The sequence below is a fragment of the Oncorhynchus gorbuscha genome, linkage group LG04 (assembly GCF_021184085.1).
Source record: "Oncorhynchus gorbuscha isolate QuinsamMale2020 ecotype Even-year linkage group LG04, OgorEven_v1.0, whole genome shotgun sequence".
NCBI lineage: Eukaryota > Metazoa > Chordata > Actinopteri > Salmoniformes > Salmonidae > Oncorhynchus > Oncorhynchus gorbuscha.
Genome location: NC_060176.1, coordinates 46,910,975 through 46,937,400, shown reverse-complemented (window position 1 = coordinate 46,937,400; position 26,426 = coordinate 46,910,975). Strand labels below are relative to the sequence as shown.

Sequence of the window (26,426 nt, the reverse complement as noted above, 5' to 3'; positions counted from 1 at the left end):
ATTGTCGTGCCATTCATCCGCCTAGAAAACTGCATGTTTCAACATGATAATGCAGGGCCCCATGTCGCAAGCATCTGCACACAATTCCTGGAATCTGAAAATATCCCAGTTCTTCAATGGCCTGCATACTCACCAGACATGTCACCCATTGAGCATGCTTGGAATGCTTTGGATCGACGTGTACGACAGCGTGTTCCAGTTCCCGCCAATATCCAGTAACTTCGCACAGCCATTGAAGAGGAGTGGAACAACATTCCACCGACCACAATCAACAGCCTGATCAACTCTATGCGAATGAGATGTGTCACGCTGCATGAGGCAAATGGTGGTCACACCAGAAACTGACTGGTTTTCTGATCCACACCCTACCTTTTTTTAAGGTATCTGTGACCAACAGATGCATATCTCTATTCCCAGTCATGTGAAATCCATAGATTAGGGCCAAGAGAAGTTATTTAAATTGACTGATTTCCTTATTTGAACCGCACCATGCAAAAACTGTTGCATGTTGCGTTTGATCAATTTCGCACAAACAAAAAGGGCGTCTCAACATAGAGCTGAGAGTTAGAATAGTAGAATTTCAAAATGTGTTTATGCTTTAGCAGTTTTTCTCTTGTGTCAGTCAGTGATAGTCACTCAATTGGCCATGTCAGCAAAAAAAACATGTAGATTGGTATATTAGTCTAGCAGCCAGCTATCTAAACTTGTGGTAATAATGGTCGAATAACTGCCCGGCCATTGATTTTGTTAGTCAGTCTGACTTCGATATCATATTAAAAACTGAAAACATTCTTTCCACCCAATGGCAAAATGTGTAGAATTGCACGAAATGACCTGTAAAATTGCTAAATCTTCTCTCCACCCCATGACAAAATGTGTAGAATTGCAACAAACTTGTTTAAAACAGCAACATTTTCTCTACACCCCCTGGCAAAATGTGTAGGATTACATGAAATAATAATCATAATGAATTAAATTATCACCTAACAAAGTAAACAATACACATGCACTTCTAAATGTAATTTGACTGACTAATATAGTCATATTTGATTATTGACCGCCACCCCTACATAGATATAGCTTCTGCCTCTAAATGCCAGGCCTATAGCTTCTGCCTCTAAATGCCAGGCCTATAGCTTCTGCCTCTAAATGCCATGCCTATAGCTTCTGCCTCTAAATGCCAGGCCTATAGCTTCTGCCTCTAAATGCCAGGCCTATAGCTTCTGCCTCTAAATGCCAGGCCTATAGCTTCTGCCTCTAAATGCCATGCCTATAGCTTCTGCCTCTAAATGCCAGGCCTATAGCTTCTGCCTCTAAATGCCGGGCATATAGCTTCTGCCTCTAAATGCCAGGCCTATAGCTTCTGCCTCTAAATGCCAGGCCTATAGCTTCTGCCTCTAAATGCCATGCCTATGAAGAAGGGTAGGCCCAAATGGTCTTTGTTTGTTTTTCCTTTGAGTCCTTATTTTCAACCTCGAGCACAAGGTGGCGCCAGTTTGATGTAATTCGTGTTCACAGCTTCAATGTTTTTACAATATTACAATTCCAGGCCGCCATAGGACAAAAATAAAACTAACACCATTGGGGTGTGCACCATATTTACATTGAATTCCAAGGTGAAGTTTTCTCACAAAAAGTTATATCAAATCAAATAAATTGCTGTAGAATTTTGAGGAGTGCAGGCGGTGTCGGATCGTGCAGAAGATATTTACGGAGGTCAGGGTGTTGGAGTGTGGGCAGGCTTAGCGATGGGCAGGTCCAGGCGCGCTCAACGATGAAAAACAACGGGGATATATACCAACGGCCACGGTAGAGGCAGACATAGCGGAATCACCAAGCACTGTAAACATTAGCGTTGCGTTTTAATTCCTGCATTTAGTGTTACTTGGGTTTTAATTCCTACGACAGAGGGTGTGACGCGCACCCACAAAGGACAAGGCGCGGAAAATGCACTGAGGTAAGCGCTCAACATAACTTAAGATACCTGAATGTTTTTTTCTTTGATGTAAATTCGTTTTGAGTAATTTAACCTGTCAACATATTCGTGATAATCCATTTGCCGATACACACCTTTCATTTGGTGACATTGCTCCGCAATTAAATGTAAGCCTATACTATAATGTGTGATGCATGCTTGCCATAACACTGATGGGAGAATGACCAGTGATGTAGAAAATAAAACCATCTCCAACCTGAAATTAATAACATTTCTAATTCCCTATAATATAATTTCAAAAGCTTAGCTGATCCACCTTTTTCTCCCAGCTGTGCTGCCTACTATGGCCTACATTTGTATTGGTCTGCTAATCATCACCAGCAATCTGTTCTGCCGCAGCAGACGTGGATGCCTATGATTTATGGACATTCTTCGTCAGAATAGTATAGCCTATCTATTCTTTTCGATGTTAGAAATTCGTTTCTTTTGGATTTAAACGTATTACATGGTGGTTCTGTTATATTCGAGTTGACATAGCCCATGCATGGCAGATGCTCTTATTTCCCAACGTCAAACCGCATAAAGGGAATTGGATTATGTCACGAGGAGGGACGTCTTGCATGGGTGCGCCCTTTATTTGTAATTGTAGGGGAATGGTCATTTCGCTTTTTATTATGCAAATTGGGGCCTGTGTAGCCGTGCTATAATGGATTCTTGAGGACAAAATGTGTCGTCTCCGCTCACCTCTTGGTAACACCACAACATAGCTCGGCATATTGCGGGTGGCCATCATTTTAGATCCTCCTGCCAGGCAGGGCTGAAACATCAGTCGCGCAGTGGGAGCTGATGTTGCAGCGCTGCTCGCCTGGTTGCTAGGCAGCCGTGCAGGGACCATGGGGTATCATATGAGGGATGCTGCTATGGAGGAACTGAACAAAATGGGGAGGCTAGGCCTATTTTTGAAGGAGTCACTTAAATCCACTTTCACCTCCCCAAAGCATTGCTCTCCTCAGATGATAATTTGTTTTGAACAGACCTAGTGGTTAGAAGCGTTGGGCCAGTAACCGAAAGGTTCCTGGATCAAATCCCCACGCTGACAAGATAAACGTCTGTCATTCTGCCCCTGAGCAAGGCAGTTAACCCACTGTTCCCCGGGCGCCGAAGACCTGGATGTCGATTACGGCAGCCCCGGTACCTCTCTGATTCAAAGGGGTTGGGTTAAATGCGGAAGACACGTTTCAGTTGAAGGCATTCAGTTGTACAACTGACTAGGTATCCCCCTTTCCCTTTCCTACGCTTTAGTAATCATAATCAAATTGGCTTCTTTCATGTACAGTGCACTCAGAAAGTATTCAGACCTCTTCACTTTTCCCACATTTTGTTACGTTACAGCCTTATTCTAAAATTGATTACATAAATATTTTACCACATCAATCGACACACAATACCCCATAAGGCCAGAGCAAAAACTGGTTTTTAGAAATCTTTGCAAATGTATTAAAAATAAAAAACAGAAATACCTTAAGCATTCAGACCCTTTGCTATTAAACTCAAAATTGAGCTCAGGTGCATCCTGTTTCCATTGATATTCCTTGTTATTTTTCTACAACTTGATTGGTGTCCGCCTGTGGTGAATTAATTAACTGGACATGACTTGGAAAGGCACACACCTGTCTATATCATGTCACACAGTTGACAGTGCATGTCCGAGCAAAAACCAAGCAATGAGTTCCAAGGAATTGTCCTTGGAGTTCCGAGACAGGATTGAGACAGGTTTGACAGCACTTTGAGGTACCAGCGGATGTAAGGAGGGCTAAATAAATAAATTTGATTTGATATTTCTCCCTCACAGTGGAGGGGTAGACTTTTATCTGTGGAGTAATGGGTGGGTGTATGTAGATAAGACAAGCACCCAGCATTTGTTCATGGCACAAGCCCTTTATACTCTGAGAGAAATCTGGTCTCTGGTGAACCAGCCACATCATGGAGACTGTTGAGGATTAGTTTCTAGGAACTCTGATAGTCTCAATGTATAATATGCCGGTGTATCTATCCTTAGTGGGACGCCACAGGTTACATTACTAAATGGAGTCTATTTCACTGCATCATCATTCATTAGTAGGTGAAACCGAAGTCTGTGTGCTTCTAACAATATAGCTCCACTTCCCCTAGTGGACTAGTGGTCCTCTGCTCACAAACACACGTGACCACCTTCCTTGACAAACTACAAACCGATTGAACGACAGAAACATGTCTAATTCGACAGCTCCATTGGCGACATTTCAAGCCAGCTGTAGAGTGAGCTCATGGCATGTTCTTAACTCCATGGCATGAGCCTACATAGTTTCATGCAGCTATTCGCAATGAAATTGGTTCAATCGTAGCCTAAGTGTACAGATAAACTACACACAAGCTTATGTGGAATATCTTTTATGTTCCAGATACGAATACTTATCATAAACATTATCGGTATGAAGTAAGTCAGAAAATCAATGATGTATGAAGACCTAATGGCTGAAGAGGAAGGGAGACAAGATGCAGGAGAGAGGAGACAGTGGAGACATTGCTGTCTGGAGAGATGCACTGTCCCCATTTACCGAATCCAGGAAAGTGCTTAAAGTAGACAGACCCTTCCTGACCCTGTCCTTGGTTCAACTCCAGCTGTCTTTGTATCTTTTTAGACTACGTTTTATCTGGGCTCCATGTTCTGTTGAAAACACGTCATGAAAATGCATTCTCAAGTTCCCAGTTGTTCTGCTGAACTTTAAAGCTGCCTGTTTGTCTATTTTTCATAGATTTTCTATTGTTGAGTGTGCATTTTGATATTTCTTTCCAGTTAACCTCCTTCATCCTCCCCAATGTGTTGTTCCAACCTAGGGAGTGCATGGCAGCCATTGGTTCAGAAGAATGCCCACTCATCATTGATTGTGTATAGTTCACAAGTTTGAGCATAATTGTCGATAACTATAAATGAAAACCACAATTACATCCTTTCAGAAGCCTTGCTCTCATCTCAGGGCATGTTTCGCGTGTTTAGATGCTGATAGTTTGACAGATTTTCTGCAACGTTTTTCCAGCATCCTGTCCAGTTTAGAAATCTACCCAGCTGATATAGCAGAACATGTAAATAAAAATAAAAGAGAGCCGCACACTCTAGGAGCTCAGATGCAAAATGTAATTACCAACGTTTCGACAGACAAGCTGTTTTCATCAGGGTATAATCACAAACACTGCGGGATGACTCGTTTATGTAGTGTCAAAAGACACAGGTGTCTGTAATCATGGCCAAGAGTGGCCTAATATCATTGGTTAATAATCAAATATTAAAATGGCATACAAAGAACAGCATACAAACAATCGTTCATAATTTCATGATTAATAAACATTATTTCAAAAACCCACTGACAATCAGGTGTTTCTATTACAAACGGTTTCGTTATATTTCAGTCTTCAGTGATATAGAAAGTGTAATATTGGGATGCAAACTCAAAATCATATACATTTAAACTCTAATCTTTTTTAAAGCCCATAACCATGTGTGTGAGGTCTGTACTTTTCTTTCAAAGTATATTTGTTTAATACTACTAAGAAACATTCTGTATGACCCTGATTTAGCCCACTGCAGTAAAAAGTTAAATAATCTGACTAAATAATGAGGACCGGAGCACAGAAGAGACGACTAATATTATACAAGGGTTAATTTAAAACGTTAACATCCCTACCAATAATGCTCAAGAGGAACTTTGATTAAAGCAATCCAACGCAATTTGGCCTGTTCATTTATGAAAGATGATCTCATTATTATGCATATAATTATGCTTGAATATCCAGGAAGATATCAACGCTGAGTTTTCTGTTATTTTTAGAACTTGAGATGAAAAGGGGGTTTAAAATGCCAATGACAAAGACACTGTATCTTCACCCAGATATATTTGTTTAAGTTAGCTAGGTAGTGACAACTGGCTGAGATGAAAGTGGGTTAGCATGGATAAACAAGACAGAATCAATGCTGACTTTTTCCAAAGTAGTTCCATAATTAGTTTGTATCCACTAACTGCACTTTCTCTCATTAACCTAATGAAAGCCTGGCCAGAGAAATCAATCTGGGACTACTCTCCTATTCACCTCCTCTTTCCTCTAACTGGTTCCCCAGCTCAGGAGATGCAAGAGTCAGGAGAAAGGCCTGGCTGCCATATCAATCCAGTGAAAGAGGCCAGTGCATTTACACAGATCAATAAATATTTGCACACATGCACATTAAATGTGGTTTCCACATGCCCAGCGCCTAATTTGGACTGGCAGAGGCTCATCATATAACCAGCAGTCAGAGCTCCCCTGTCAGAGCTCCACTCTCCTTCTCTTTCCTCCGGATTTTCCTGGAGCTCAGGTGACGAGGCTGGGGAGCAGCAGGAGGAGGAAGTAGTGGTGGAGGAGCAGTATATTTGTCCTGAGGACCCGGTTGGCTCTGGTCAAGTGTGGAATACTATATAGGGAATAGGGTGCCATTTGGGATGCAGTCACACTCACAACCACACCACAGCACAGCACAGCATGAACTGGAACCTGCCAGGGCAGAGGCAATAGAAATTAGTATGTTTATATCAATCAATCAAATGTATTTATAAAGCCCTACTTACATCAGCTGATGTCACAAAGTGCTGTCCAGAAACCCAGCCAAAAACCCCAAACAGCAAGCAATGCAGGTGTAGAAGCACGGTGGCTAGAAAAAACTCCCTAGAAAGGCCGGAACCTAGGAAGAAACCGAGAGAGGAACCAGGCTGCGAGGGGTAATAATAAAAATAATCACAGTGGTTGTAGAGGGTGCAACAGGTAGGTCTTGAAAACAGTAGGTCTGGGACAGGTAGCACGTTCGGTGAACAGGTAAGGGTTCCATAGTCGCAGGCAGAACAGTTGAAACTGGAGCAGCAGCACGACCAGGTGGACTGGGGACAGCAAGGAGTCATCAGGCCATGTGGTCCTTGTGCTCAGGTCCTGAGAGAGAGAGAGAGAGAGAGAGAGAGAGAGAGAGAGAGAGAGAGAGAGAGAGAGAGAGAGAGAGAGAGAGAGAGAGAGACCGGATAAGACCGGATAAGTCAGGATAAGACAGGATAAATACTCCAGATATAACAGACTGACCCTAGCCCCCCGACACATAAACTATTGCAGCATGAATATTGGCGGCTGAGACAGGAGGGGTCGGGAGACACTGTGGCCCAGTCCGACAATACCCACGGACAAGGCCAAACAGTCAGGATATAACCCCACCCACTTTGCCAAAGCACAGCCCCCACACCACTAGAGGGATATCTTCAACCACCAACTTACCATCCTGAGACAAGGCCGAGTATAGCCCACAAAGATCTCCCCCAAGGCAGAAACACAAGGGGGATGCCAACCCGGACAGGAAGATCATGTTGGTGACTCAACCCACTCAAGTGACATACCCCTCCTAGGGACGGCATGGAAGATCACCAGTAAGCCAGTGACTCAGCCCCTGTAATAGGGTTTGAGGCAGAGAATCCCAGTGGAGAGAGGGGAACCGGCCAGGCAGAGACAGCAATGGCGGTTCGTTGCTCCAGTGCCTTTCTGTTCACCTTCACACTTCTGGGCCAGACTACACTCAATCATAGGACCCACTGAAGAGATGAGTCTTCAATTAAGACTTAAAGGTTGAGACGGAGTCTGTGTCTCTCACATGGATAGGAAAATGGAGCTCTATAGGAGAAAGCCCTGCCTCCAGCTGTTTGCTTAGAAATCCCAGGGACAGTAAGGAGGCCTGCATCTTGTGACCATAGCGTATGTGTAGGTATGTACGGCAGGACCAAATTGGAAAGATAGGTAGGAGCAAGCCCGTGTAATGCTTTGTAGGTTAGCAGTAAAACCTGGAAATCAGCCCTTGCCTTAACAGAAAGCCAGTGTAGAGAGGCTAGTACTGGAGTAATATGATCACATTTTGGGGTTCTAGTCAAGATTCTAGCAGCCGTGTTTAGCACTAACTTAAGTTTATTTTGTGCTTTATCCAAGGTAGCCGGAAAGTAGAGCATTGCAGTAGTCTAACCTAGAAGTGACAAAAGCATGGATACATTTTTCTGCATCATTTTTGGGCAGAAATTTCTGATTTTTGAATGTTATGTAGATGGAAAAAAGCTATCCTTGAAACAGTATTGATATGTTCATCAAAAGAGAGATCAGGGTCCAGAGTAACGCAGAGGTCCTTCACAGTTTTATTTGAGACGACTGTAAAACCATCAAGATTAATTGTCAGCTTCAACAGAAGATCTCTTTGTTTCTTGGGACCTAGAACTAGCATCTCTGTTTTGTCCAAGTTTAAAAGTAGAACATTTGTCGCAATCCACTTCCTTATGTCTGAAACACAGGCTTCCAGGGAGGGCAATTTTGGGGCTTCACCATGTTTCATCAAAATGTACAGCTGTGTGTCATCCGCATAGCAGTGAAAGTTAACATTATGTTTCCGAATGACATCACCTAGAGGTAAAATATATAGTGAAAACAATAGTGGTCCTAAAACGGAGCCTTGAGGAACACTTAAATCTACAGACAAACTCATATCTTCCCGACAGATAAAATCTAAACCAGGCCAGAACTTGTCCGTGTAGACCAATTTGGGGTTCCAATCTTTCCAAATAAATGTGGTGATCGATGGTATCAAAGGCAGCACTAAGTTCTAGGAGCACGAGGACAGATGCAGAGCCTCGGTCTGATGCCATTAAAAGGTAATTTACCACCTTCACAAGTGCAGTCTCAGTGCTATGATGGGGTCTAAAACCAGACTGAAGCATTTCGTATACATTGTTTGTCTTCAGGAAGGCAGCTTTTTCCAAACATTTTGAGAGGAATGGGAGATTTGATATAGGCCGATAGTTTTTTACATTTTCTCGGTCCAGGTTTGGCTTTTTCAAGAGAGGCTTTATTACTGCCACTTTTTGTGAGTTTGGTACACATCCGATGGATAGAGAGCCGTTTAATATGTTCAACATCGGAGGGCCAAGCAAAGGAAGCAGCCCTTTCAGTAGTTTAGTTGGAATAGGGTCCGTATGCAGCTTGAAGGTTTAGAGGCCATGATTATTTTCATGAATGTGTCAAGAGATATAGTATTAAAAACATTTGAGTGTCTCCCTTGACCCTAGGTCCTGGCAGGTGTTGTGCAGACTCAAGACAACAGAGCGTTGGAGGAATACGCAAATTTAAAGAGGAGTCTGTCATTTGCTTTCTAATGATCATGATCTTTTCGTCAAATAGGTTCATGAATTTATCACTGCTGAAGTGAAAGAGGGAATGGATGGAAAGCTTAGGCAAATAAATAAGTAACCTGTATTAAAACTGATGAAAAATCAACCTGAATGGGGTGTTACAGGACACATAATTAAGATTTGTCTGTGATAGTGCACAATGCTTTCTGTGTACCAAGGTTAATTAAAGTTTGTACCACCACAGAAGAAATTCCTTCAAATGACAGGTTGTGGGCAGCAGTTCATCCATACTATTAGGCCTGGTGGTGGGAGTGACTTGGTATTTGGGAGTAGATTTAATGCATTAGGGAGGAGGAATTAAGAGTGCATTTAGATCAGCGGCGGTCGGTGCAGTTTAAGATGAGGGAGGGTGATTTTTTTTTTATGAGCATGGCCTTATTTCTATTACAGCAAATTGGATGGCTGTCATTCATATTCCATTCACCCAGTTCAATGTAACATTGATAGGTTTCGCCTACTACATGATGCTTCAATTTTCTCTATACCCATCATGAGGTTGCTACAACCTAGCCTATGAATGAAAGTTTACAACATAGATGCACACGTCGAGAGACAAATTTGAGGTGAAAGACAGTGACACAAGGACAGACAGTGACACATTCAATACTGCCTTTCACACTCTTGCCTGCATCTAGCTGATCTAGGGTGTCATCATTAGTCCTAATGTTGCAAACAAGACTTTCTCGTGCAGGTATGTTTATTCCCGTTTCGCTCTGTTTGCTTCCATTTCAGAAACGTTTTTCAACAGAATACAACCTTGATCACACGTTAACACAGTTCACTCTCATAGCAGCCACATTGTATTCCTTCTTGCATCTACATGCTCTCTTCCTCTCACGTTTTCCCTTTGCTTGTGGATTTCAATGCACCACACATCAGATGTCTGTGACCAGGCAAAAAATACTTTCTATCCCAAACCATATCATAACCGCTAACCGTTAAAAACAGCCTACATTTTTGTCACCATATTAGCTAAAGTAACGTCATAGTCAACAAAGCTAATAGAACACACATGTTAGTAAACCCGCTACAATCATCCAGTACAGTGTACAGTCAGTAAGCAGTTTAGCAGTTACACTGGCGAGCCCCCAGTGGCAATAAATTAGTAAAACCAAAAGCTTACCTTGACTTGGAAGAGTTCAAGTGTTGGATAGCCATAGCTTGCTAGCTAACAGAATCTCTCGCTGTTTGAGCTGGGTGTAAGTAGGCTAAACTAGCTAGCTGCATTAATTACCGAAGTAAGTAAAGTGGAAGAAATACAAGGAAATCTCTCTCTCTCTCTCCCTCTCTCTCTCTCTCTCCCTCTCTCTCTCTCTCTCTCTCACTCTCTCTCTCTCTTGCTTCTACACTTTTGAATAAAATTATTTGTTTAAAGCTGTTCAACAATTGTCTTTCTCTCTCTTTGAGTCAACTACTCACTACATTTTATGCAGCGCTAGCTAGCTGTAGCTTATGCTTTCAGTACTAGATTAATTCTCCTTTGATTGGGTGGACAACATGCCAGTTCATGCTGCAGGAGCTCTGATAGGTTGGAGGATGTCCTCCAGAAGTTGTCATAGTTACCGTGTAAGTCTATAAAAGGGGGTGAGATCCATGAGTCTTCTAGGTCAATGTACCCAGAGGAAGACGGATATGGATTCCATAGACGGAAGCTAGCTGTCCTCCAGCTACACAATGGTGCTTCCCTACAGAGTATTGTTGAGGCTACTGTAGACCTTCATTGTAAAACAGTGTGTTTTAATTAGTTATCTGGTGACGTGAATGTATTTAGTGTAGTTTTAGCTAAAAAGGAAAACTTTTTAAATGTTTCACTATTTTATTTTTAAGAAATTCACTGAGGAGGATGGTGATTCCGTTCCTCCTCTGAGGAGCCGCCACTGATTTAGATGGTAGTAGAATGTTTACAGATTATGGGTCAAAACAGTTTGGGAGCTTGGGAAAATTTACCAACACAAAGTGCATATCCTGAAATTCACCATTGACTATTTAAAGGGATAGTTCAACCAAAATATACATTTTCAATATTCAGAGAAATGCACATAGATTTGTATGTTCGGTTAAATATGCATTTAGCATCTGAGTTCATCACCATGTTTGCCTATTCTTGAGATGTTTACAATACCAGGCATGTTATTTTCACGTGATTTTCACGTGAAATATATTTTTTCCTCATCAATCATAATTCCTCACAATAACAAAGCAAAAACAGGTTCTTAGAAAGTTTTGATAATTTATTTGAAAAAAAACTACTGAAATATCACATTTACATAAGTATTCAGACCCTTTACTTAGTACTTTGTTGAAGCACCTTTGGTGCAGCATTGAGTCTTCTTGGGTATGACACTACAAGCTTGGCACACCTGTATTCTTCTCTGCAGTTCTTCTCAAGCCCTGTCAGGTTGGATGGGGTGCGTCACTGCACACCTATTTTCACGTCTCTCCAGAGATATTCGATTGGGTTGAGTCCGGGCTATGGCTGGGCCACTCAAGGACGTTCAGAGACTTGTCCCGAAGCCACTCCTGCGTTGTCTTGGCTGTGTGCTTAGGGTCATTGTTCTGTTGGAAGATGAACCTTTGCCCCAGTCTGAGGTCCTGAGTGCTCTGGCGCAGATTTTCATCAAGGATCTCTCTGTACTTTGCTCTGTTAATCTTTCCCTCGATCCTGACTAGTCTCGCAATCCCTGCTGCTGAAAAACATCCCCACAGCATATTACTGCCACCACCATGCTTCACTGTAGGGATGGTGCCAGGTTTCCTCCACACATGACGCTTGGCATTCAGGCCAAAGAGTTCAATCTTGGTTTCATTAGACCAGAGAATCTTGTTTATCATGGTCTGAGAGTCTTTAGGGGACATTTGGCAAACTCCAAGTGGGCTGTCAGGTGCCTTTTTACTGAGGAGTGGCTTCTGCCTGGCCACTCTACCATAAAGGCCTGATTGGTGGAGTGCAGCAGGGATGGTTATCATTCTGGAAGGTTCTCCCATCTCCACAGAGGAACTCTAGAGCTATGTCAGTGACCATCGGTTCTAGGTCTACTCCCTGACCAAGGCCCTTCTCCCTGATTGCTCAATTTAGTCGGGCAGCCAGCTCCTTGAAGAGTTTTGGTGGTTCCAAACTTCTTCCATTAAGAATAATGGAAGCCACTGTGTTCTTGGGGATCTTCAATGCTGCAGAATTCTTTTTGGTACCCTTCCCCACATCTGTGCCTCGACACAATCCTGTCTCGGAGCTCTACGGACAATTCCTTCGACAACATGGCTTGATTTTTTGCTCTGATGTGCACTCTCAACTGTGAGATCTTATATAGACAGGTGTGTGCCTTTCCAAATCATGTCCAATCAATTGAATTTACCACAGGTGTAGTCCAAGTTGTAGAATCATCTCAAGGATAATACATGGAAACAGGATGAACCTGAGATCAGTTTTGAGTCTCATAGCAAATGGTCTGAATATTTATGTAAATAAGGTATTTCTGTGTTTTATTTGTAAGAAATTTCTAAATACCTCATAAATTATTTTATTTAAGCACTTTTAGAAAAAGTCTGTAATGTAACAAAATATGGAAAAAGTTAAGTGGTCTGAAGGCACTCTGCATGTGGCTAATCAGAGTAGTTTCAGATAGCACAGGAGAGAGGGCGTGTTTGTGGTCTTATCTGCTGTTAGCAGAAATGTGTATGTTCACTGGGGGAGGGTTGGTTGGCTCTTTTTGAAAACCTTTACGGTAAGTCTTTACTGGTTCTCCCATTACTGGCCCTCTATGATTGAGTTGACTTCCTGCTGGCGGGCGTTGTAATGTTGCTGTCTGAGCTCTTACTGCTAATGCTGCATTTCTCCACTTCCTATTGGTTCCACTAGCCAACATCCCACACAGGCTTTACTCTGTGGAATATCTCATCCCTGGTTTTGGGGTGGGAGGTAAACTCCTGTGTCTATGTTGAAAGTTGAGGCTTGGTACCTACAGTAGATTACAATAAAAACAACAAAAAATACAGTCCATTCATGCACTGTATTTATTGTTGCATAAATTAAGAGTGTGTGCGTCACTAGCATGACTTAAAATTATATTTTCTAAATGTATATCTATCTATTTGAAACATAAATTCATTTATCTTCTTTTCCTCTTCCCAGCTCTCCCCACCCCACATCCTGTGACACCCCCTTGTAAGCAGTAGAAGATGAGCACCACGCCCACCCCTAAGGGCACGCCTGTGCAGCAGAGCTCCAGCGATGGGGGCCCTAGTGATGGGGTCCTCGAGGCTCTTGTGTCTCCACAGCACTCTACACCTGGCTCCTCTGGGCCCCAACACAAGAAACGCGTCTCCAGCCTTCTGCAGAGCCCGGTGGGTAGAACACTGTGTGTGTGTGTGTGTGTGTGTGTGTGTGTGTGTGTGTGTGTGTGTGTGTGTGTGTGTGTGTGTGTGTGTGTGTGTGTGTGTGTGTGTGTGTGTGTGTGTGTGTGTGTGTGTGTGTGTGTGTGTGTGTGTGTGTGTGTGTGTGCGTCCAGTCTGTTTGGGTCTGTGTGAGCTCACACACGTGTCTGTTTGTGCATATGCACATAACTTTTCAAGGAGCGGTTTTAAAAAGTCCCACTTCAGTTTTGCATTATGGACATCCCTTACTCACTCTACCCTGACCTCCCCCTCATCCCATCGTTCCACCCTTTCATGTACACCCTGTGTACAATCTCTCTGCCCTCCACTCTCCCTTCCCCCTCATTAGATCTCCAAAGATATGATTATCTCCACAGCTCAGATTTAATCTGCTCTGAATCACCACTTGACAGCTGCATACGGGAGCCTTTGCCATAGTGTGTGTGTGTGTGTGTGTGTGTGTGTGTGTGTGTGTGTGTGTGTGTGTGTGTGTGTGTGTGTGTGTGTGTGTGTGTGTGTGTGTGTGTGTGTGTGTGTGTGTGTGTGTGTGTGTGTGTGTGTGTGTGTGTGTGTGTGTGTGTGTGTGTGTGCGTGTGCCGTGCCTGTGTGCTCGTGTGTGTGTGGGAGGGACACAAAAAGGAGGCCTGGAGTTGTGAAGATAGGCAGTAGCAGCGGACAGTGCTAATGAATGACGAGAGAGAAATGCATTAGATGATGCGGTTTAAAAGCCTTTTATTGTGAACATTTGATGTGTCTGTCTGCTCTAGGAACTATGCTGCTCTATGCAATATTTGTGAGTGTGTTTGGGTGAGTGTTTTAGCCCTCAGGCTAATTGTGTGTGCATTTTAGCAGCATGCAGACTAATAGTTGTGTGTGTGTGTGTGTGTGTGTGTGTGTGTGTGTGTGTGTGTGTGTGTGTGTGTGTGTGTGTGTGTGTGTGTGTGTGTGTGTGTGTGTGTGTGTGTGTGTGTGTGTGTGTGTGTGTGTGTGTGTGTGTGTGTGTGTGTGTGTGTGTGTGTGTGTGCAGTCGTTCCGTGAGGAGTTAGATGTTCTGATCCAGGAACAGATGAAGAAGGGAGGCAGCAGCTCCAACCTCTGGGCTCTGAGGCAGCTAGCTGATTACATGGCCTCTCATGGCTCACCTGCCGCCCTGTCCGCCTCCCCCTCCAGTACAGGTACTGTACAGGTACACACGCGCATACATGTGCACGCACATACACACATTCACACACAAACATACTCATAGACATACTCCTGTTAAAATAGACGTCACCCAGACATTGAGCCAAATAGGGCAATTTTGCATTCGATTTCTAACATCAAGACACAGACAAATAACTCCCTGAATCGCCTCACCAACAGATTTTAAAAAAACACACAAGGTAATGTTCGGTGATCTGCTATTGACTTCTCTCTCTGTGTAGGCATGATGATGGTGACGCCCATCAACGACCTGCATGGCTTGGAGCCCAGCGGCATGGTGAAGGGAGAGAGGCTGATGCGTTGTAAACTGGCCAGTGTCCACCGCCTTCTGGACCTTTACGGCTGGGCCCAGCTCAGCCACACCTGCCTCACCGTGAGTAGACTTGCCTGGCTGACACTCTCTTTCTGTGTTTCTTTCTCTCCATCATTCTTTTGCTTCATTCTTTTAGAGCCCTATTTTGACAATACAAAAAGCACTACTGTTCTAAGAGATGGTTTTAGTACCATCATTACCATTACAATGTCCATGAGTATGGCTGTTGCGGTGACCGTATTACCACCACACCGGCGGTCACGAGTCATGAAGGCAGTCAAATTCCACATGACCGTTTAGTGCCGGTAATTAGGCTTCTCAAAGCTCTGATGCTGCTGACGGTCATTAGTAGCCTACCAAACTTGCTAACTGCCTGGTACTCAACACCCTATTATCCCTCTAATCACTCTGACATCAACACAAATGTAATCGAAGATCTAATCAAACACTTCATGAGAGCTCATGTTGCGGAACATTTCTATAGCCTATGTAATTGCGGGAGAAAACAGAGTGATGGCCGCTAATAAAAATAGGAGGATCCCATCAGCTTTCTATAGGCTAGGCCTACTATATGTATTTCTCAACTTTCCTAATATTAAGCACATTGCTTATCTTTACAACAGGAGTATAGCCTACCTGGCTGGCATGAAAATAAACCACGGGGAAAAGCATCCTCCATTCGCTATTTACATTTACATTACATTTAAGTCATTTAGCAGACGCTCTTATCCAGAGCGACTTACAAATTGGTGCATTCACCTTATGACATCCAGTGGAACAGCCACTTTACAATAGTGCATCTAAATATTTTAAGGGGGGGGGGGGTGAGAAGGATTACTTTATCCTATCCTAGGTATTCCTTAAAGAGGTGGGGTTTCAGGTGTCTCCGGAAGGTGGTGATTGACTCCGCTGTCCTGGTGTCGTGAGGGAGTTTGTTCCACCATTGGGGAGCCAGAGCAGCGAACAGTTTTGACTGGGCTGAGCGGGAACTGTACTTCCTCAGTGGTAGGGAGGCGAGCAGGCCAGAGGTGGATGAACGCAGTGCCCTTATTTGGGTGTAGGGCCTGATCAGAGCCTGGAGGTACTGAGGTGCCGTTCCCCTCACAGCTCCGTAGGCAAGCACCATGGTCTTGTAGCGGATGCGAGCTTCAACTGGAAGCCAATTTAAGTGCATAGATGACATGTATTTATTCCCGATGCCCCTGTTTCGATACAGGTGCATCATAATGGTCCATTCTATATCAAAACAAATTTCACACATATATTATTTAGTATATGTAAAGACAAGATTAAACCAAGAATAGTCTGATGGGTGACAATATTAGCCTATCACTTAGTATATATTATCAGTTGTGAATGTTGCCCAGCATAAGAAACAATGCCCTTTTTTGCGACTTTTTCTAATCATAGTCACACACCTCATGTAGCCTATTCCATAGGCCTATATGTTTTAATAAGGTTTGTATCACAACTAAAGTGGCCAAATAACTTCTTAAAATTAAGGACATTATTCCACTTTACAAGGTATGTAGAGCCTAACTGGCATACATAAGCAGCGCGTGAGTTTCGTGTTTGGGGAAGATAATTTTCACCATAAAAATGCACCTTTTTTAATAAAAGCATTACGTGCATAGTTGCATTTGCGGTTACTTTTGATAATGGTGTTTTCCTGCTAATGGAACATTTTCGCTTATAGCCTACTACCATGAGCTCATTGCTGCCCTTATAATGTGAAGAAATAGCCTGATAGTTTATCAATATTTTAAGATAAATGTTCTGATCTGCCACATTGCATAAAAATCGATCGCGTCCCACAACTGTCCCAGACTATGTTTGGAATATTTATTTCTTGCACACAATAGAATAGGTCGACTTTTGTACTATGGGGGATGGTATATTGACATAGGCTAGTGCTTTTGCTGTTCGTTAGCCCTACTCATCTTGTTGGCTGACAAAAAGTAAATGTGGACAGTTCTTCCAATATCTTCAATATGCACCTCGGAATTGGATAAGGATGTGTGCAGTTGCATCCCTGATGTGTCTGTCTTCACTTGTAGCCTGTGCGAAAGACCCGATCATGTGATGGAGCATGCAGTACTCAGGGAGAAGGGCACAATAGCCACTAGCCGCAAAAGGCATGGATTCGTTTTAGGCCACACAAAGGGGATGCAGCCGTGAAATTCTAGGCATTATCAAGTGGTTGTCAAATTGTGAATGAGAGACTGATGCAGTGTGTAGAGCCTGCACACAACACAAAGCAGAGCTCATGCCTTTTCAAGCAACTTTTTTCACATCATCATTAGAGTCGTATCATGCAGCCTTACAATGTATTAAAAATCAAAAACATAGGCCAATGTTTGTAGAACAACTAACATTACATTTATAACTCTAAATTAAGCAGATAGGAGTACGTATTTCTTTGTTAACCGCTCAACACAGAATGCACACTCCCTCAAATCGTTTGGAAAAAATATTCTTTGTTTTATTCAGCTTTGTTCAATTGTATTCTTCATACTATAAAATAATGGTATGGAATTCTAAGCATATCTTGTCTGCTAAATGAACTAGTGTAGCCCACAGCCATATGGTATAGCCAGATCAGGACCTAACATAAGGACAACTCAGACTATGCTATTCTGTTCTTCTCAAATAGACTACATTTTCTTCATATCATGCTTCTTTAGATCTGTCTAAAATAAATAATGGATTTATTGTGAAGGCTGTATGTGGTGTAGGCTATATTACATTGATTTATTAGACTTTCTCGAATGTAGTTGTTCCAAAGCTCTGCATCACCAGACCTATGCGTGGAAGCCAGGAGATGTTAAATGTGTTTATGTTAATGAACTGTCAATTACCGTGAGACCGACCAGTTATTTGCTTGACAATCACCGGCTGACCGCCACAGCCCTATCAATGAGAGTAAAATTGTATGCAGGTTTTGAAAGTTTGGAGCAGATACTTGACTATGCCGTTGTGTAAGTCATTTTAAAAGGACAACATCTCAGTTTTTACCTTTACTTTCTCTCACTCTATCTTTGTTTTTTAATGTGTTTAAAAAAAAAACTTTGGCCTTATTCTCGCTCTGTTTGCATTCTATCCATCCCTTCCTTTTCTCTATCCCTGTTCGTAAAGTTTGGTATCTGACAGAGTTGTGTGTGTGTGTTGTCTCCTGTCAGCTGCGTGTCAGTAAGGAACAGGAGCACTTCCTGGTTCTGCCCAATGGCCTGGCCTATGGTGAGGTCACTGCCTCTAGTCTGGTGAGTTCACTACTAATTCTGCTCCACAGTCATAAAGTGAACCTCTCTACTTGCTGTGGGTTATTATGTAAATAGCCTGATCCACATTTGAGTTTAGCTGCTAACATAAACGGTTCTTTTATACTGGCCGATACACGTAAGCATTAACTATTCAGTCATCTCACTGATGCTTAGTTTAACTTGCCCCTGTTATCACAGAACTCCTTCAACAAGGGCTTAATAACAGTTGAACATTGTAATAACCTTGCAATAAGCATTACACAAATATAAATGAATGTGACACTGAGCTCTAATGCTGGTGTTGCTCTGCGTTGTTGTCCTCCCAGGCGAAGGTGAATATTCTTGGGGAGGTGGTGGAGAGGGGCAGCACCACCCTGGGGGTAGACCTGGATTCCTTCAGCCTCCACTCAGCCATCTATTCTACCCGGCCAGACGTACGCTGTCTGGTGCACCTCCACACCCCCGCCACTGCCGCCGTGAGTCACACATACACTGGGGCCCTGCCTAGGGGACAGGGCACACTCAGAACTATCATTAACATATATTCACAAAGTCTCAAATGTTTTTTCTAAAATTAATAGAGTTTTAGGACTAGGTAGAACTAGAGATTATACTTTTAAGTATAAGATATAGACATTATTCACATTTAATGATGACCAGTGTTGAAAAAGCATGTCAAATCCTTCATTCCAGAATGTGACTTATAGTTGTCTGTGTGTGCAGGTGTCCGCCATGAAGTGTGGCCTGCTGCCACTGTCCCATGAGGCTCTGCTGGTGGGTGAGGTGGCGTCCTATGACTACAATGGGCTGATGGAGAACGAGGAGGACCGGGTGGAGCTTCAGAAGAGTCTCGGGCCCACCTGCAAGGTGAAAACATTATGGCAGTGCAAGGGTTAACGGAACAGACTTGTGATTGTCCTGATACTGCTAATTTGCTGCTTGAGAAAAAAATGGCACTATATATAGTGAAAACATGAGTTACTTTTACTCAATATATTTGTTAAACAATAACAATCGCAATGACAGGGCCGACGAAAGAGGAGGAAATGAGAGATAATGAACAAAAATAAGAGTGTACTCTGAGGCAAAAGAGGGTTTTACTACGTTTTTTCTCTTGCTGAAGTCTATCTTTATTCCCAGGTGCTGTTGCTTCGAAACCATGGCATCGTGGCCCTGGGGGAGTCAGTGGAGGAGGCTTTCTACACCATCTACCACATACAGGCTGCCTGTCAGATCCAGGTACAGAGACACACGTACTGACATCGCTTCTGCTGCTCCCTCCTGCCAAAGGCTCGAGGCACAACTCTGACAACCACACTGAGAGAGAGAAGGAGGACTCCCAGACTCATAGCTCAGTGACTGTGTGTGTGTGAGAGAGAAAGACAGAGGGAGAGGGAGAGAACTGCCAGACTCATAGCTCAATGTCTGTGTATGTGTGTGTACGAGAGAGAGAGAGAGAGAGAGTAACAGCACACACATGCACAGCTTTGACAGTTTCACTCCTGAATGCTTGTCCTTGCCTTAGTACCCTTGTACTGTGACTGTATGCTTGCCAAGCACAAATCATAACACACTGCTGCAATCCTGTGTTGTGCTGACAGGTGTCAGCATTGTGCAGTGCTGGAGGAGAGCAGAACCTGATCATGCTGGACCGCTCCACCCACAAACCCAATGCTGCAGGCACCGTGGGCTGGGCCGGATCCACCTTCGGCCCCCTGACCAAGAGTCGACTCGGGGAGCACGAGTTTGAGGCTCTCATGAGGACTCTGGATAACCTGGTGAGATCAAAAGACAGAAGGACATTCACAATGCTAGAAGTATTTTCAATTTAGTGGAACGATTCAATGCAGAGTACTGCTTTACAATGCTACAAGCATTGTCAATTTTGTGGAATGGGGAAAGTCATTAGGGCAGGTAAAATGCTGTTTATGACATGCACTGCACTGGATCTTATCAAACAGGCCACGTGTGTCCCCCTGCACGAATCCATTAACATCCACCACACACAATACTGGATAAACATTACATAGAATGTACAGAGACTAAGAGGGCTCCAGACACAGGTCTTACCTACTTTAACCCTCCAGGATGTGGATCACATGGATCACTTTTACTCCTGGACATTTACAATACATCAATCAGACAAAAACCTTCCTATAAACCTCCCTCTCCCCACCCTCCAGGGTTACCGTACCGGCTACGCCTACCGCTTCCCCGTGCTGCTGGAGCGCTCTCGGACACGGAGGGAGGTGGAGGTCCCTGCCACAGTCCACTCCTTCCAGTTTGAGGAGGAGGGAGTGCACCCGTTACCCCGCCAGCACCCCTACGCCCAGCGGCAGCAACTGGAGAAGACCCGCTGGCTCAACACCCCCAACTCCTACCTGAGGGTGAACCAAGACCAAGCCAGCCCCGGACACCAGCGCACCACAGTAAGTATCTGAGGGCCAGCCTCGGACACCAGTGCACCACAGTAAGTATCTGAGGGCCAGCCTCGGACACCAGTGCACCACAGTAAGTATCTGAGGGCCAGCCTCGGACACCAGTGCACCATAGTAAGTATCTGAGGGCCAGCCCCGGACACCAGTGCACCACAGTAAGTATCTGAGGGCCAGCCCCGGACACCAGTGCACCACAGTAAGTATCTGAGGGCCAGCCCCGGACACCAGTGCACCACAGTAAGTATCTGAGGGCCAGCCCCGGACACCAGTACACCACAGTAAGTATCTGAGGGCCAGCCTCGGACACCAGTGCACCATAGTAAGTATCTGAGGGCCAGCCCCGGACACCAGCGCACCACAGTAAGTATCTGAGGGCCAGCCTCGGACACCAGCACACCACAGTAAGTATCTGAGGGCCAGCCTCGGACACCAGCACACCACAGTAAGTATCTGAGGCCAATGTTTCCTCAACATTGTTGCTTTTATTTTAAATATATATTATATTAGAATTTCCACTAATGCAATTGAATTGAACAGCCATTCAAGGCTATGTGTGTGTGTGGCTAATTAATGGATGCAGATGCAACCTTTATTTGTGTGTGTGAAAAGGTGTTTAAAACAGGGTGTTTGCTATAGTACCTCAGGGAGAGAGATTGTTAGAGAGTACTCCAGCAATGGAGTCCTTTCAGACAGAACAATACCAGCCAGGCAGAGACCTTCTTACATCAGGCAGGGGGAGGAGACTAGCTCTCACTCTCCCTTTCTCTCTCTCTCCTGTACCTCCCAACCTCTCTTTCCCCTGTCCTCTGCATTGCAGGGGAAAGCCCAGTACTGGTGTTGATTACTGCAGTGCTATCTGCCCTCTGGTGGTGGAAAAGAAAGTCACTGCAGGGGTGTTTCTCTGTCTGAGAACACGTGATAATAATAACACTGCACTCAGAATGGCAACAACACTGTATAACACCCTGGTTTCAAATAATGGTTATTGCTGTGTCTTGATTCCAGTTAAACATGCATTCAGAGAGAAATGACCATGGTGCAAATATTCTTCACTGGATTCCATAGAATATTAGGAGGATGTCATTCGAGAAAGGCACATTGCCCAGCCCAATGCCTGTCTCTCTCTCTCGCTCACACACTGTCATATATAAGATCAACTTTGTCCCCAGAAAGTGTCATTGAAAGCACAGACGTGTTGATGGGGCAAAAGCATTTGAAGCAATGTTTATGGCATGGGTCATGCAGCCGAACTCCTGACCCTCAACACTCCATCTCTCTTTCTTCAGTGGCTGAAGACAGAGGAGATGCAACAAGGAGCCATCAAGATTGAGAACTCAAATCAGTTTGTTCCTCTTTTTACCAACCCTCAAGAGGTGCTGGAAACACGAAATAAGGTACGTCTGCCTTAACTGCTCCCAGTGAGCGATGACGTCACAGTATGGATGTATTACAGGGATCACATGGTTTGGTGTTGGGTTTTCAGCCTTTCGGGTTCTTGTTGTGTATCTCCAGATCCGGCAGCAGAACCGTCAGGACATGAAGACAGCAGGACCCCAGTCCCAAGTACTAGCCGGTGTCATAACGGACGGTAGTCCACTGGTAAGGCTCAAGTACTAGGTCTACAGTGATGTGCCTACTAGTGCTGGAGTATGTATGAATTCTTGCTTTTTACATTTTCATTTGATGTAGGGTATTTCTGTCTTAGGTGTTAAACTGAGGCCCTATGGTCTCGTCGCAAGAGATGGGTTGGATACCCTGTTGTCTTGGTTAAATACGATTCCTAACCCAGCTGCAGAAGCTACTTTGGCCACCTAACCATCCCCACTAATCATCCGTTCTCCCCTGTTTCTCATTGTAAAGTCCATTCATTCATTCATCCATTCATTCATTCATCCATTCATTCATTCATTCATTTAACCCCTCATCCTCCACCCTGCTAATCTTCCCCAGGTCCACAAAAAATGCATGTTGCTGTAAAAAAGAGTGTGCTCTCAGTCAACAAAAGCATCAAAGTAAAGGTAAACAAATAAATAAGATAGTCTGAGAGGGAATCATGAACCATGAAGACGACTAAACCAAGGCGCTCTTCTTAGAGCAAACGCAAAGAAGACTTGGAAGATATTGCAATGTTCAACTTTCCTGGGAATGAATCATTTGAGTGTGGAATTGAAATGAGATGGGAAGCCTCTTGGGTCGACAGTGATTATCAAAACCAAAACAATTGTAATATCCTTTCCTTCTCCTTTTCATCCTAGTCTCCAGACCCGGCAGAACTTGCGACACTTGAGGCGGAGACCCCCAACCCGTTTAACCAGCTGACAGACAAGGAGCTGGAGGAGTACCGCAAGGAGGTGCAGAGGAAAGCAGAAGGTCAAACAGATGGTAAGTGCACTGCTCCCAAAAGCTATCCCTCACACTGAATCCAGAGCTTGGACTATTGGTTTCTATCTGCATTTTTGTCAAAATGTTGTTACTGACATAGCTTTGTTCTTTTCAATATTCGCTATTTACAGTGTGTATAGTTCTCTAAATATCCCAATTAATGTTGTTAAGTTCAAAATAATAAAATATATTTTTTTTAAATTGCTGACACCATTCAAACCAATGAGGGTTCGGGAAATTTAAAGTGAATTATCTCAGAATATTTTTTTGCAGATAGAACCTTATAGTCCCAAGCTCTCGAAATGTTGCCTTACACTATCCCTCACTCTAAATGTGTCTTACTACTGGCTCGCTATTGCCTTATGACTCAAACTTATTATTCCGCTATGTTCGCTACATACTTCAGTCTGAGACTGCCGTCGTTAAAGTCGTTTGCGGTGAGTCCAAATGAGGGGTGTTGTACAAAATCATCAGCGATTGGTTCATCTCTATCCAATCAGAGTATTTACCCATGTGTGTTATGGCTCTGGCTCTGGCCCAACCCATCATTTTCTGACAAGAATCAGAACGGTTAGAATGTGTTTGCCTTCTATAAATCTTTGGGGAGGTACTCAGATCCAGGCTCATTGCGGAGAAGAGACTAATGTCCGTGGGCCTGGTGTAGAATTGGACCAGGAACAAGGAGTTTGGGTAGCCAGGCAAGGCTCGCTATACTCACAGCAATGAAACCTCAGACTGTACAGTTAATGTGCCTTTCTTTCACCAATTCCTAATTCACTTCTCACTCTGCCTCACAACTCTTGCACGCGGCTTACTAGAATTAGCTCTATGTGCTGTTCTCCTGTGTCTGTCTGTCGTTCTGTGCGTCAGTAGGGGAGGAGGTGGAGAACGAGAAGGAGTCTCTCCCAGCTACCCCCCCCACCAACAACCCTACCCCCTGCAATCCCCCACCCTCAGGTGAGACTCGGCCTGCAGTGCTGAACACACACAGCTGTCTCTGCTTGCCTTGCATACAGGGGAGAAGGACCGCTCAAATTCCTACATGACAATATGTGGGACCCTGTACTGTTGTCTCCACAACCCCTGTTGCGCTCACCATCATTGAATATTTCCCTAAATATTTCAATCCTAACTTGAGATATGTAACATGGACGTTCGCATTAAACATGCATTGATATCAATGTATGGAGTTACGTGCATGGATCTCAATTAGGAGAATATTGTACAATAAGCTCAGTGGCTGAGTGATGTGTGTGTGTGTGTGTGTGTGGTGGTGTTTGTTGTTGTTGTAAATGTGTCACATTTCAGCGCCGTCTTGTGACGCCCATCTGTCTTCACAACTACTGTATGTACCTCTCTCCTTCTGTCTCTGTGTTCGTCTTTGTCTATGCTCCTCTATACTGACTCATAGGGCACCCCTCTGGTACTGAGATCTTGTCTCAATAGTAAGTAAGTACTGAGAAACAAACTGTAAGACATGGTTGCACTCTCATTAACCAAGCATGTTTTGTTGGGCACAACTGCAATGACATGTCTGCAGTGAAGGGTACAGTGGGGTAAGTTGAGCCGAAAGGGTAAGTTGAGCCACCCTTTTTTCTCGGAAACCATACCCCAAAAATAATTTGACCAAATATTTAGAAAGAGGTCCTCATTTCATGGAGTCTGTGAAGGAAGAAACCACATGGAAAAAGTGGTAAGCAAGTCTAATTCATTTATTGCGTCAGAAGTTCCATGATGCTTGCATCTAAACCAAAGTAGACCCTTTTAAGATTGTTATACATCAGTTGGGGTCTTTATAAGCTTCAATATGAGGTTCTAAACATGTCCGAGCAAAGTGCATCCTTGTAGATGTGTGGGCTAATATATTCAAAATGTTTCCCTTGGGTTAAGTTGAGCCAGTGGGCATGGGGTAAGTTAATAGCAAGTTGAGCAAATGTAAGTGTTTTCTTCCCAGGCGTAATGCAAGACATTATCGCTGGGATATGAGGTAACAACAGGGCCTGGCCTATTTAAAAGTGTTTTTAAACAGCACAAAGTGTTTATTAGGTGTTAAGCCTGTGTTAAAATATGCTTTCAAATGATTTAAAGACAAAAAGGGATTGTGTTGAATTGGGGGAAATAAAGACAGAGTTTTAAAAAGGTAGCGGTAATATTTAAATCAGGGCAGAAGGTGGCTTAACGTACCCTGTCCTGCGGCTCAACTTACCCCATACCTGTATCACTTTTTTTTTTGGGGTTGGGGGGACAAGCTGTGTTTTTACATGAATTCTGCTTATTTCCAGGGATACACAACATCCTGAAATATATGTAGGAAGGATGTTTTTTGCATGCTCTACAGACGGCTATATAGATGGTGGGGGTTGTATCTTTTCTGTGTACTTCCCGCATACTATGGACTTACTCCACTCTCCCCTACTGTTCCATGCAGCTAACACAAAAACAATCTATTTACTCTGATAGTTTTTTTCCTTTGCTTTGTTTTACTCCAATAATAAATGAGCAAGATGAGACAAAGAAAGACTCCACAGCAGTTCAGAACGGGAAAGGAGAGGAGGAGAAGCAGAGCACGGAGGAGCTGGAGAAAGGGATGAAGGCTTTGTCTACCAATGACACTTCTACACCCCCCTCCACCACCCCTGCTGCCCCACCCGCTAAACCGCCCAGCAACACCCCTGAGGGATCCCCCTCCAAGTCCCCCTCCAAGAAGAAAAAGAAGTTCAAGGCCCCCTCATTCCTAAAGAAGAGCAAGAAGAAAGAGCAGAAAGAGAAAGCTGAAACTTGAGGGGACATGTAAAATGATTCTGACACGCACCCTCCACTTCTAGCCATATACACGGAGGCAAACACACTAACACGCACTCAAGTCTCCTGTATGTATAGCTCAGTCACTCATCACGTCTAGAAGTAATTAGAATTTTTTTTTTTTTTTTGGGGGGGGGCAATATTGTTTCTGTACAACTCTCAAATGATCTTGGAACAATCCACAATCATTCTAAATGAAATAGAATCAACAACACCACCTGAATTATGCACTCCCTATTTCATATAGGAAGTAACACACTTGACACGTGTGTATATAAACCAATGTTGCATTGAAGTATCCTCATAGGCACCCCCTGGCCTGGTCATGTTTATTCGTTTTGAATAGTCAGACGAAGGTGACAGGTATGTACATACGAGCACAGGTGCAGTACATGTCGAATTATGCAGGTATAATAACGTGCTCTTTTTTTGTTTTGTTGCAGATGTCTT

General features: G+C 43.7%; 1 protein-coding gene across 15 annotated transcripts; it reads left to right on the top strand.

The window, feature by feature from the left end:
- Positions 1 to 1,539: 1,539 nt before the first annotated feature.
- Positions 1,540 to 26,107, top strand: LOC124034164 (beta-adducin-like). 15 transcript variants are annotated; one of them, XM_046346957.1, is made up of 16 exons: positions 1,540 to 1,957; positions 13,337 to 13,548; positions 14,606 to 14,753; positions 15,003 to 15,154; positions 18,274 to 18,354; positions 18,681 to 18,830; positions 19,078 to 19,221; positions 19,495 to 19,593; positions 19,956 to 20,132; positions 20,538 to 20,783; positions 22,079 to 22,186; positions 22,305 to 22,391; positions 23,048 to 23,174; positions 23,993 to 24,131; positions 24,586 to 24,623; positions 25,679 to 25,806. In XM_046346957.1, the coding sequence occupies exons 2-15, from the start codon at positions 13,384 to 13,386 to the stop codon at positions 24,602 to 24,604; spliced, it is 1,842 nt and encodes a 613-aa protein (XP_046202913.1). In that variant the 5' UTR covers positions 1,540 to 1,957; positions 13,337 to 13,383; the 3' UTR covers positions 24,605 to 24,623; positions 25,679 to 25,806. The 15 variants fall into 15 exon arrangements, with proteins under 15 accessions (XP_046202913.1, XP_046202915.1, XP_046202919.1 ...); XM_046346959.1 differs by having other exon boundaries at positions 24,586 to 24,619; positions 25,679 to 25,790; XM_046346963.1 differs by having other exon boundaries at positions 24,045 to 24,131; positions 24,586 to 24,619; positions 25,679 to 25,789.
- Positions 26,108 to 26,426: the final 319 nt, after the last annotated feature.

Excerpts from the sequence above, each read along its gene's own strand:
- LOC124034164 (XM_046346954.1), top strand. The coding sequence starts at position 13,384 with ATGAGCACCACGCCCACCCCTAAGGGCACGCCTGTGCAGCAGAGCTCC. Across the intron at positions 13,549-14,605 it reads CCAGCCTTCTGCAGAGCCCG|TCGTTCCGTGAGGAGTTAGA; the intron begins GTGGGTAGAACA and ends GTGTGTGTGCAG. Across the intron at positions 18,355-18,680 it reads AGGTCACTGCCTCTAGTCTG|GCGAAGGTGAATATTCTTGG; the intron begins GTGAGTTCACTA and ends TTGTCCTCCCAG.